The sequence below is a fragment of the Tamandua tetradactyla genome, chromosome 1, assembly GCF_023851605.1.
Source record: "Tamandua tetradactyla isolate mTamTet1 chromosome 1, mTamTet1.pri, whole genome shotgun sequence".
Taxonomy (NCBI): domain Eukaryota; kingdom Metazoa; phylum Chordata; class Mammalia; order Pilosa; family Myrmecophagidae; genus Tamandua; species Tamandua tetradactyla.
In genome coordinates this window covers 140,112,726-140,125,856 of record NC_135327.1, presented here as the reverse complement: position 1 = coordinate 140,125,856, position 13,131 = coordinate 140,112,726, and the positions used below count along the sequence as shown (strand labels likewise).

General features: G+C 39.2%; 2 protein-coding genes across 5 annotated transcripts in view; one reads left to right on the top strand and one right to left on the bottom strand.

Annotated features, from left to right (window-relative positions):
* Positions 1-1,623: 1,623 nt before the first annotated feature.
* TMEM60 (transmembrane protein 60) lies at positions 1,624-6,106 on the bottom strand. Its single transcript, XM_077154939.1, has 2 exons — positions 5,642-6,106; positions 1,624-2,284 (listed from the first exon to the last, which is right to left on the bottom strand). Exon 2 carries the CDS (start codon positions 2,233-2,235, stop codon positions 1,834-1,836), a length of 402 nt encoding a protein of 133 aa, XP_077011054.1. The 5' UTR covers positions 2,236-2,284; positions 5,642-6,106; the 3' UTR covers positions 1,624-1,833.
* PHTF2 (putative homeodomain transcription factor 2) overlaps positions 5,972-13,131 on the top strand; it is a 166,669-nt gene continuing 159,509 nt past the window's right edge. For 3 of the 4 annotated variants that reach the window (XM_077154722.1, XM_077154630.1, XM_077154309.1), the window contains exon 1: positions 5,972-6,384. The gene's annotated coding sequence lies outside the window, so the exon portion shown is untranslated. Of the gene's footprint in view, positions 6,385-6,596; positions 6,837-13,131 lie in introns of those variants that run through there. The other variant, XM_077154547.1, reaches the window with a different exon arrangement.

Here is a 13,131-nt window from a genome sequence, read left to right as displayed (position 1 = left end):
CACTCTGCCCTCTTGATGGGGGCAGGGCCACGAGTAGTTTTTATAATCTTAAAATGATGGAAACAAAAATTAAAAGAATAATATTGCGTGATATGAAAATTATATGAAACTCAAACAAATTCAATAAGGAAAGTTTTATGGGAACATAGCTACAGTCATCTGTTAACATATGGTCTATGGCTGCTTTCTAACTCCAGTGGCTGATGTGAGCTAATGAGACCATATGGCCCACAGAGCCTAAAATATTTACTATATGACTCTTTATAGAAAAAGTTTGACAACCCCAGCCTCACTGAATCTTTGCACATTGTGCTGGTTCCTCCCTTTCCTTCTCCCTGTGAAAGATTATGCTTAGAAAACAGTTGCATGAATATAGCTTTTCCTGAATGACAAAATAGTTGCAATTTAGTTCCTCCTGGCTGATTTCTTGCAGGGTTGAAAGCGCCCCTCTACTTTACTTCAAATCTATCTAATGATAGATTCCATAAACCAAATATATGGGCTATCTCAATCAAATAAGGAATATCTGATAAAGTCTGAGACATTCATCCCCCACATTAACTATCTTTCCTCAATCCCATTTTTAGACACCCAAAATACTAATATACACCAACATTTGCAATCGATCATTGTTTGATTTACTGTAGTTTAACAAGCAGTTAAGCTGTACTAATTTGTGTACAAATTTGTGGTGCTGTAGCTGAAACTTTGCCATGTTATCTTTTTATAAGGGAGAACTAGACCAAAATGCTATATTCAAATAATCATGTTTATTTTATTAAATACTTTATTTTTTATTATTTACTTTTTTTGGTATGCTGTATGACAGGGTCATTTTTCATTATTTTTCCATGGGAGTATCCCGTTTGCACCCTTTGTTGACTTTTTGTTTTGCTTTGCTTGCTTATTTGTTTTTTGGGGAAGTGCATGGACCAGAAATCGAACCTGGGTCTCCCACATGGCAGGCGAGAATTCTACCACTGAACTACCCTTGTACCCCCTCTTGTTTATTTTTAAAACAGAATAAAGTAGTACTTTAGATTCTTCCCAGACCTAAAAGTGAGGTCTGTATATGGCAAGAACAATCATCTTACTTTTGGGTTATAAGACAGATCAGTCTCTTTGGAAGTCTTGCTTCTTTAGAATTCACTGAAGCATGTTGGGTAGGGTGATAATATAATTCCTCAAACCAGTATACTTCTGAGTGTAAAAGGGGCACTAACTCCCTGGTATCCTAGGACAGTAGGCATAAACTGGGCCTGTCCCGACTCAACCAAGATGTATGGTCCTCCTTACTATTAGGAAGAGGCAATTTTGCAATGCCACTTTTAATGCATTTGTCCAAAATGGAAGGCAGAGGTAACAATGAAGTTAACTTTGACAAAAATCTGTCAAACTCAGATTCTTTCTGAATGTAAACATAATGTGGCTCCCATAACTATTTCAGTACCTAGGTTGTTTCCTTCTAAATTTAGAAGTACAAATGGCCATTTGCTTTGGTCAAAACACGGCCTTGATATATTAGATGTCTACCCAAATATGTAGATTAAAGGCTTTGTATTTATCTCCTTTAAGTACTGACCACATACTTATAACAAATTATTCAAGAGTCAGATAGAAAAATGAGGTCAAAACAAACTTTATTTACATAGAGATAATAAGGACATTAAGCTTTGGGTTGAGGAAGTCCATGATTCACCTAGCCTATATTATAGTAGCAGTATAAAACTACTTTTGGTATTTTTCTCAGTTCTCTGGCATGAAGCTTGCAAAGATTTAGAACACTTTAATGACAGCTTGTTGAACAGTAATTAAAATGAGATGAATTAGAAGTCAGTCTCTCACAAAAAAGACGTTATATCCAAGTTCCGTCAGAGCCCCCGCTAGTAAGGCCCATAAAGGAATGAAGACATAGGACAGATTCATGGTAGTAAATTGTTCTAGTTTAGCACAGAGTGCAAGGCAGAAAGCTAATTTAAGTAACATTGCGATGAGGTACCACGCTTTTTTTTTAATATTGTGCGATCCATGTCGAGGGTCAAAGCCAGACTTACACCGTCCAGCCATTTTCACAATCAGCATAACCAGAAGGATAGCATCAAATATCCAGACTGGAATAAATATGAGGAACCAGTTCCAAGGAGCCTTCTCATCCAGTTTCAACACCAACATGATCAAGAAGAGCAAAGTGAAAAGCCAGGTGAGTAGTACTCTCTGAGCCAAGGACATTCTCATTTAAACAGTTTAAAGAGGCTGTTGCAGAGTTGAGAAAAGGGAAATATACCTAAGAGAGGGGAAAAAAGTCAAGATTGTTTACATACCAAAAAAAATAACCAAAACAGTTTCATTCCTAGAGAACAAACCTGGTTCTTTCCCACTCACGGATTTCCTAATTTTGAAAACATTCTACCTGTCTTCCTTTCATAAAGCTCTAAATCTTGTAGCCAGTTTTGATAACATTATATCCATCATTCCTTTAGTCCGTGCTAAAATACAACAAAAATTTTTAATATACCCTCTGGGGTATATTGCTTCAAAATGTGTCAAGAATAATCTGTTCCTTTTGATTGCTGTCACACAAGTTCCTGCACTCATGACTTTGTTTTTACACCTCAGGGATGTTTTTAACTTACCTTTCTGCATATGTGCATACATAAATTTTTCATTCAATTTCAGGAGCTACTAAAAAAAAGCATTCAAAATCAAAACACTGAAAAAAGAAGAATGGTTTCAAGCTAAGAGAGGAAGAAGAGGGAATAGCCAATAAAAATTACAAAGATTTTGAGAAGAATTAAGATCATAAACAGGTTGCTGGGCTAAATAATAAAGGCATTGATAACAATGAATTTTCATAGTTTAAACATGGATCTTATTTTTTAAAATTAAACCCTCAATTATTTTTTCATTAATGTTATAAATATCTATTTTCTTAGTCTAAGGATTTTTTTTCTTTTAATAGTTAAACTTCCACATTTTAGTTGATATCCAAGTTCTAAAACTAAAAGCATGAACTTTTACTACTTGTTACCCAATAATCATGTCCACTTAATAACTTTGATGTTTTTGTAATTATTAGATGCTAAATTATTCTATAATTGGAACTATTTCTTATATCCCTGCTCTGTTTTGCCGAGCTATATTTCTACTTTGCACTAGTACTATGTGACTGTTACTGTTGCTCTACGATATATTCTAATAATCTGGAAAGCGTAGTACTTACTCAGTTTTCTTTTCCAGAATACTTTCTAGTATTTTTCCCTTTCATTTCTTCAATGCTAAAGTCACTAATTCTTAAAAAGTTGGAATTTTTATTGGAAGTGCATTATATCTAAAACCTAGCTTAGGTATACACATTTATTACAGTTAACCTTCACAACTAGGTTTATAGTATAGTATATTTCTCCATTTCTTCAAGTTTTTAATATTAACCTTTGCCCCTTTGGAAAAAGAATAAGAACAGGAAATCAGAAATCAGACTGCATGTTAGGTGAGGAGTTATTAGAAAATAAGGAAATGGAAAAATAAATGAGCACATATTATTTCCTTGAGGCCTTTAGAGAAGAGAAGATGAAAGACATATAAGATTGAGAAAGGAAAGGAAAAGGAATTTTCAGGAAGGGAGGAATCTAAGTATGATTATAAGCTGAGGGAAGTAAGCCGCTAGGGCTTTACTTATCTTTAGATAACTGAAGATGAGAGAACATTTGATGGACAAAAAATAAAATTAGTGGTAGGAATGAGAACAAAAGCACAGGGCACAGGGTTCCCTTTGGAGTAGGAGTAAAGATGCAGGAAGATAAGGTAAAGAAAAGTTAAAGCAGCTGGAAATACCATAAAAAGGACTAGACGAACAAAAAATACTCTAAATTATCGCATGCTCAATTATATTTTAGAAATAACCTTTAAGTTCTCTGCTACATCTCTACTATTTGAAACAGTTGGTGACTATCATGTAATGTCCCAATAATATACATCTGTTTTATTTCAATAGGTATGTATGAGTCCACGCATAAATGAGACTCCTATCTCACCTCTTTCTCCTTATACCCATCTGCTTCCACTCAAGTTGTTTCCCTAGTTGGCAGATTATGCTGAATGCAGAGCTTTTTTGTTCACAGGAATGATTTCTGTGTTGATCTCCTTTCCTGGTCAGAATGCATATTTCAGAGATTTATAGGAAGGCAGCCATAGGGGGATGGGAGACTGAATTTGGATAGGGGCGTGGCGCGGTGTGTGCTGATTAGTAACTAGGGGTGGATATCATCCTGTAAATTAAGTTTGCTCAATCTCGATCTCGCATCTCTCTGGACTTTTTTGTTAACCTTTAAAAATAGCTTACAATAGTACACTTGTTTTAAACACTTTTTTTTTGTCCCCCCCCATGGGCAGGCATCTGGAATTGAACCTGGGTCTCTGGCATGGCAGGCGAGGACTCTGCCGGCTGACCCACAGTGGCCTGCCCTAATACACTTGTTTTAAACATAACTTTCACATTTGCCAAGATTTTACATCTGCCAAGAAGTGAGTCGGGCTTCATTTTTTCTCACATAGTACCTAGTAGCAACTGGTGTCTGCATTCATCACAGGTACTTTAGGACTGGAGATGAAACGGTACAAAGAACCCAGGGATGTTTTGTTTGTTTTTTTGTGGCTACAAGCTTTATAATGTGGAATGCAACAAAGTTCTATATACACTTGGAGTCACCTAGACACCAAAGTGCCCTCAATAGGGAGCACTTTACTCATATTTAAGGGAAGTATGAAGGACTGTGGATGCTGAGATGCAATGATGACATTCGATTCCAATTTTACATTTACATCTTCACTAATTTAAGCAATTGTATTTATTTCCTCCCACTATTCCCCTTTCTTCTCAAGGGAAGGGGTTGTGCGTTGTAATTTAAAACAAATCTTAGTTCAACCAAAGTATTTCCTCTTTAAGGTGGTTATGTCTGGTATCTGGAAGAGTTAAGTATGTATTCACATGCTTCTGTAATCATTGTTAAAACCTTCGGAGCTGCCCAGGCATGAAGATCTTAAGGGCCGTGCCCACGTCTCTGGCATCTGGGTATATCAGCTGTGGGTAGACAAATTAATTCTTCTTTGGTGCTTCTTAGGACACACACCCGCCCCATTTCCTTTCTCTCGCTACGGCCACTACTCTCCCAAGTGAAATTGCTTCATCCCAAAGAGTTTTAATTAATGAGCCCTCAACACAGAATTCCTCTTCATAATAAATCTTTCAAAAGGCCCGTCCTGCAACAGCCTTCGCCAATTTAATCATTCTTCTAAGGAACTCCGTTTTGCTAACAAAATACCTGATCCAGGCCTACCTGACCCTAGAACTTCAGGACGCACCTAAACTGCCCGCGTTTAGGCCCAGGACAAACGCTATCTGCTCGTGTCGCCTATTCTAGGCGGTGGGCGCAGCACATTTTGGGGGTTCAACACGATTCTTGGGTGATCTGATCCACAACGCACACAGAAGCCCCGGTGCCAAGCAGGTGTGTATTTTGGGTCGGGAGTTTGAGTGGGTGGGTGGCCGCGGCCCAGGCTACCTAGGCACTGGGAGACTAGCTCCAGGGCACCCTCGGGGCGGGTGCAGTTCGAGGATGCCGGCTCCGTGGAGCCCCGGACTCACCAGGCAGCACCGCGGGTGGAGGAGCGGAGAGGGGCGTGAAGGTCAGGAAACTCGCCAGTTCGGATCCCTTGCCTTTTCCACACTTTTCCCCTCCATTCAACCCAGAAGCCGTCACATGATAACTAAGAAAAAGACTCAGTTCCTCCTAACCGAACCACAGAGGTAGAGAATCTCTCAGTTCTATCTCAGCCGCGCCCACATCCGGGGCGGGTTCGCACCGCCCCTAGGCCTACCTATAGGTAGACAGGATGCCAATCTGAGTTCAGAGCCCGCTTTCCCTACAGTAATTGGACCACTTACTCGCTCGTGCAAACCAACCGATCTTTTTACTATTTAGGTTCACCAAAAAGGCGGGAATAAAAGAATCCACTGGGCCCGCCTCTCTACTGCCATAGGTTCAGAAGAAAGTCAGTTGAAAAGCAGCCTGGATTTCTCGTGGTCCTATTGGACTCACACATACCAATCAGGCTAGCCGGTGCTCGGCTCCGCCCCCGAAGGGAACCCCGCCCCTCGCCACTGGCCGAGAGACTGCAGGCCGCGCAAAATCCTGAGGAGGAGGGAGCAGGGGTGTGGAGGGAGGGGGAGCCTGGACGTGGGGGGGTGGGGCGACGGCTGTGAAGGCAGCACGTCCTCCGGCAGCCTCCTTGTGGCTCCTCCGGCTCCCTCGGCTACGGCGCCTCCCGCCTCAGCGTCTCCCGCGCGTACCCCAGCCGCCTCCTAGCGGCGCGGCGCCGGCTCCTACGGTAAGAGCGGCATCACCTCCGCGCTTGGGCAGGCCGTGTGGAGGTCGCTGGGTTCTGACAGAATCCCTAGGACGGAGCAGCGCAAGGGAGGAGAGCGGCCGGCAGGATGGAGGCGGGGGCTCTGGGGCCATCGTATCGCCCTCCGCCGGTGGCTTCCTTGGCAGCTTTTGGCACCTGCGGGCCGGAGCCAGGCGCGACCCTTTCGCATCACTTGGCGGGCAGCAGAGGCTCAGCCTCCCTCCTCTCGAGCCCGCGCAGTCCTCGAGCCTTGAGGGTGACGGGCCGAAGCCCTGCGCCGCCCCCGGCACTGGTGCCTCCACTGCCCGCCCCTCCGCCTTCCTTCCCTCGGTCCCTCTCCTTGGCTTCCTTCCCTTGGCGTTGAGATGGGGGGCGTCGGTCCCGGGAGGGCAAGCAGAGGCGTCCGGCAGCTGAGCCCGGGCCAGCAGGGAGAGGTCAGCTAGCGTCGGAAGGAGAGGGCTGGATAGGCGGGGGTGGCTCAGCGCACGTTGGACGCTCAGGCTGGGAGGAGGGTCGCTGCGCTCTGCGGGTGGAGGAGGCAACAGTTTAGTTTTCTGATTCCAAAACTCACTGCAGAGCGGGTGCTGAAAATCTTATGCACGGGCCTTAATTGGTATTTCCCGTCTAGAAGCAATACCGCGGTCCACCAGCATGCATCTTTTCTTTTTATTTGCCTTATATTGACAGTCAGCATTGTGGTATTGTTCCTTTCAGTCGTAGCTTCCTAACTCAACACCTTGTGTAACTTCGGGGATCATTGTGTCATTCATCTGTCTACCTTTTTATTTTTAGCCTGGCAGAAACTAGAAACTGCATTATATTAACATATCCTAACCTAGGGGAGTACAGAATCTGGGACAATTTATTGATCTCAATATGTACTTTACAGACCAAGTAGTTTTTAAACTCGTGGTCAATGTATTTCACTTGTGCTTTCTTTTTAAATAGTATATCTTGCTTATTTTGCGATTATTTTTATGTGTGATATTTTGATTTTGTAGTTTTTTGTTAACTTTAGCCATCTAGACACTTAAAAATATTTGTATCCCCACCCCCAACCCATAGTCTTTGGCTGTAGACTAAGTATTTAAACTTGTTTTTAGGAATTTTTTTTTCCACTTGTTTTCTCCAAAACTTTTTCATAATTTTTTTTTTAATATTGAAAGGGGGAATTCTGAGAATCTGGAAACGATGCATTTTAGCCTGACAAGTCATAAAATACCTACCAGTTTCAAATTCTAACTTTTTGGAGTAAGGGCTTCTAGGTTTATAAAAAGACAGTGGGAATCCCCTGTCAGTCTTAGTGGCTCAGCCCCCAGATTCCAGAGGGAAGAAATCTGGAAGTTTGGGGTGAATGACCCGTCTCTAGGACCAGGCAGGTGGTTTCAGGAAAAGTTCGTATGTACACTGGAAATAGCCTGCCTCCCACACACGTTTGTTGTCTGCATGCATCAGACCGTATTAAGTTAGGTTTTAGCAAATTGAGAAGTGTCTGCGTTCTCATTTTCAGCATTTTGTGGTAGAACAAATCAAGTATAGTGTATAATAGGGACACACTTGCATAGTCAAGGCTCCAAAAGTAGACCTTTTTGAGCCCAAATTGGTACTGCAATGTTGGTCCCCCAAATCAAGGAAGTAATAGATACAGCAACTTTTAACCAAAAACTTTTCGGCTAGACCATTTAATGAAAAATTGCAAGATATTTTTAAAGAAAGGTTTTAGACCAAGCCAAAAGAAATTCAGGTTGTCATGTGGAAAAAATAAGGATCAAAAAATAGTTCACAAAAACAAAAAACTAAAAAATAAATCAATAAAATAGTTATTTACATATTATTTCATTTAATCCTTATGGTCCTGTGAGGTAAATACTGTGATTACTGTTCTCCCTATTTTACAGATGAGTTAACCAAAACTTAAGTTAATTCATTTGTCCAGATTTCTCAGCTAATAAGTTGGTGGAGGTGGGATTCACATTTAAGCAATCGATTTCCAAAGCCTACATTTAAAGCCATTATTCTTTACTGCCACAATAAGATTCACTTCTTAAAGATTTGGTAAAAGACTACCAAGTGAAAGTAGTGGAAAATCATGCTGCAAAACCATAAATTGATTGGGAGGTTCAATATTCAATAACATAGTCAAGTTACATGTTCAGTAACACTTTGAGATCATTGTACGATAGAAACTTGGGTGTTGATGGGATAAAGAAATGGAGTTACCTTCTCTCTAATGTGAGAGAAACATTTGAACAAATAATGATAATATAGTACTATATATTGTTAAATAGTGCTGTGGAGTGATTTCATGGGAAGAGAACTAAAGTTTAGACAAGACCAGAGTTTGAATTCTTGTTCTGCTTTGTGGCTTTGGACATGATACCGAACGTCTTTCAACTTCACTTTCCTTATCTGTTAAAAGGAGAGGATAATTCTTCAGAGGGAAGTATTGAGCATTAAATAAAATATGTAAAGTACTAAAACATGGTAAGCCCTGAATACAAAAGAAAGAATGAATAATCTGAGAGAGAGATTGGGAAAGGGGTTGGAAGGTTCAGTGGGAGGTGCCACACTGCAACTGTAAGTGATGAATGATAGTTTTAGTGGATGGGAAGGAAAGGGCATTCCTTACAGATACAACAAGAACAGGAAGCAGGGTCTCAGAATAGGAATATGAGTTGTTGATGGAATGGCAAGTAATTGTGGCTTTGTATAAAAAGTATTGTTAAAGTCTTCTTTAAGTGGTAAATGTATAGAAATATGGTTTAGCAAAGTGTGTATTACCCAATTTTGGTGATTAGAAACTGCATACTTAGATACCAAAATTATGGGAAACCTGAGCAGTTTGTGCATTGTGACATTATTATTTGATATTTACCTTTCAACACTTATTTTCCCTGTGCCAATGAAAACTCCCTTTTCTAATGTGTCCAGCTAGCAACTACTTCATTATAAGTTATGAATGAAGACCTACACTACTAGAAGCATTTGCTCTTGATTTGTAGAACGTATTTCAGGATTATTTTTGAAAGAACAACTTAAAAGTGACTGTTGAGGGTGCAAAGAGTAGTTCAGTAGTAGAATTCTCGCCTGCCGTGTGGAATACTTGGTTCCTGGTCCACGCACTGCTTCCCCCCTCCCCCCAAATCAACAAATGGTGCTGAAATAACGAGATAGTCACATGGAAAAAGAATGAGATGTGACTTCCACCATACAGCATGCACACAAAAAAAGTGACTGTTGCCTAGTCTGTAGCCACATAGAATTAAGATTGCCAGCTACCCTTTGCATGTATGTTGGCCATCTTTTCTGAACCTAACCTTGAGATGTGACAGGGGGTAGAATATTTTAAATTGGGATTGTGCTTGAAAAATCTGAGGCAAAGTCTCATACTTTTATCTTTCCCTCAGGTTAGAACAGAACCATAAATACATTGAATTTATAAAGTGGAGTATCTTTGATGACCAAAATCCTAAGACCAAGTTGAAAATATTAAATGATGTTTAGAAAAGCTGCACATTTAGTTGAGCTTGTTAGTCTCATTTAAATTGGTAAGATAACATAAGATAGAGAGGTGAGTTTTCAAGGAGAAAATGACTGCTTCCTAGAATAGGTAGTTTTAGAGTGCTAGGAAAGAAAAGATATTGGACTTCATTCTGAGTAGTGAACAGGAACTAGGGCAGGAAATAGCTGTGGCTGAACCACTACCTGATAATCATAACATGATTAATTTGGTATTTCATGAGGGGAAGTAAAGGGAAAAAGGTGCATGTTATGCACCTGTCCAATTTCAGAAACAATGGAGAAAAGGGGTTGTTAGTATAGCTACAGAAATTGTGACAACATACAGCATGTGTCTATTGAATAAATGAAAGCACCTTAATAAAACATCCAGAAAAAGTCTGTTACAGATAGCAAAAAGGCTTATGAAGTATGTGGCACAAGTTGTGGTGCTCTCTTGACTTAGGTTCAAGCCCAATTCTGCCATACCCAAGTTGCATGACTTTGGATTCATTATATAAATAATTTTGAGGTTCATTTTTTATTCATAGAATGGTGATATTATCCACTTTGCAAGGTTTTTAAGAATTAAATGAGATAACGTATACAAAGCACTTAACATCTTGACTGGTTGTAATGGGTGATAGTATTTACTTTGCAAGGTTTTAAGAATTAAATGAGATAACGTGTAAATTAACACATTGGCTGGCTTATAATACTTGCTCAAAAAAATGGTTGCTACAGTTATTTGACTAAGTTAAACAGCTATATTTTTTTATTGTGGTAAAATACGCATGATGAAAAATTTACCATTTTAACCATATTAAGTGTGCAGTTCAGTGGGATTAAATGCATTTACAAGGTTGTATAACCATTACCATTATCTATTTCCAGAAATTTTTCATCAGATGTGTTTTATTTTAATGGCAATACCTGACTAGGAAAATGGCAGACAAACAAAACCTTAAAAGGAGGCAATAATATGTTAAAAAGGTAAAAGGCAGAGTTGAATAAAGAATTGTTGTGGCCAATACAAGAAAAGGGAAAAGGTAAGGAGAGTTCACATTCTCAAGTCTTTTGTGAAGAAAGTAGTCAGACTCAGTAAATCAGTAGAGTAAATAAACAGGGTTTTACTGTTCTAAATAACATATAAACATACATAGATCATCAAGATAGCAGGTCAGTGCTGTCAGTTAAGTGTATAAAAAAAGACACCTCTTGTTTTCTCAAATCTCTTATTTATTCCTAAAATTCATTTAAGAGAGGAAAGCCATTAATTGTATAATTGTAGAAAAAACTTTAATAGCAAGTGATCCTGGGAGAGAGAGCAAGTTAAACTACACAGATTTTCTAAGTGTTGATTCCAGCTATTCCAATTGGAATTATAAATTAATTCCAATTATATTTAGCTCCTATGTGTTTTGGGAGCTAAATGTATGACTGTATAATAACTCCAAAAATAAACATATCTTTCCTATACCCAACCCCATTCCTTCTCTTGTATTTTCTGCCCTAATGAAGCGTTCTTCTAGTGTTCAAGCCAAAAATCATGGAGCATCCTTATTTTTTTTTTGCTTCCATATCTTCGATGTCCAGTCAATTACTGCATTTGATCATTCTATGACATAGTTATTTATCTTTCAATCATTCCATGTCCCAATACTCAAACCACCCCAATTAAAAAAAATATTCCCCATTGCCACTCTTTTAGTTCAGGCCTGATCATTTCTCCATAGATTATTGTCATTAGTTTCTTTACTCTTAATCTAGTCCCACACCAGTGGTTCTCTGCATACCTTGCTTCCATATCTTGCTGGAACACTAACATAATCCTATCAATATTATATCTTTAGTGCCTACACGTGATAGAAAGTTAATAAATATTTGATCCTTCCATGTAACTGAAACTTCAGGCAATACTAAATGACTAGCGTAACTATGCCTGGAGTTTTCTTTGTGAGAGGGATTTTAATTACAAACTCAATTTCTTTAATTAACGAAGGGCTGTTCAAAGTTTTCTATTTCCTCTTGAGTGAACATTGATAGTTTATGTCTTTCAAGGAATTTGTCCATTTAATCTAAGTTGTTAAATTTATTGGCATAAAACAGTTCATAATGTTCCTTATTATTTTTTTAATATCTGTAGGATCTGTAGTGATGTTCCTTCTCTCATTCCTAATACTGGTGATTTGTGACTTTTCTTTTTTTTCCTCATCGGTCTGTCTGTTTTATTGAAGATTTTGAGGGTTTTAGTTTTCTCCATTGAAATTCTGTTCTTAACTTTATTTAATTTTTATTCTTTATTCTTTCCACTGCTTACTTTTCATTTTATTTGCTCTTAAGTTGCTAGAATCATATGGTAAATAAAGCTAATGTAAACATGTGTGTGCAGGTTTTCATTTGTCATAAGTTTTCAACTCAGTTGGGTAGATACCTAGGAGCATGATTGCTTAGTTATGTGGTAAGCCTATATTTAACTTTGTAAGAAATTGCCAGACTGTCTTCCAAGTCTGCACTATTTTGCTGAACTATTTTGCATTCGCACAAAGCAGTGAATGAGAGTTCTTGTTGCTTAACATCCTAATCAGAATTTGGGAGTTTTCAGTGTTTTTTATTTTAGCTATTTGGATGGGTGTAAAGTGGTATCATTGTTTTAATTTGCAATTCTTTAATGAAATTTGATGCTGAACGCCTTTTCATATGCTTATTTGCCTTCAGTATATCATCTTTGGTGAGACAACTATTCACATCTTTTGCCCAGTTTGTAATTGGGTGTTTGTTTCTTTATCGTTGAGTTTTTAGAGGGTTTGTGTTCTAGTTTGCTAGCTGCCGGAATGCAACACACCAGAGATGGATTGGCTTTTAATAAATGGGGATTTATTTCGTTAGTTCTTTAGAGGAAAGGCAGCTAACTTTCAACTGAGGTTCTTTCTTATGTGGGAAGGCACAGGGTGATCTCTGCTGGCCTTCTCTCCAGGCCTCTGGGTTCCAACAACTTTTCCTGGGGTGATTTCTTTCTGCATCTCTAAAGGCCTGTGCTAAGCTGCGAGTGCTGAGATGAGGTGTATGCTGAGCTGCTTGGGCTGTGCTACGTTGAGCTTTCTCATTTAAACACCAGCCAATTAAGTCAAACATCATTCATTGCAGTAGGCACGCCTCCTACCCGACTGCAGATGTAATCAAGAACAGATGAGGTTCACCTCCCATTGGCTCATGTCCACAGCAACAGAA

Bases quoted from the DNA above. Each gene is read 5' to 3' on its own strand.
- TMEM60 (XM_077154939.1), bottom strand. From the start codon at position 2,235: ATGAGAATGTCCTTGGCTCAGAGAGTACTACTCACCTGGCTTTTCACT.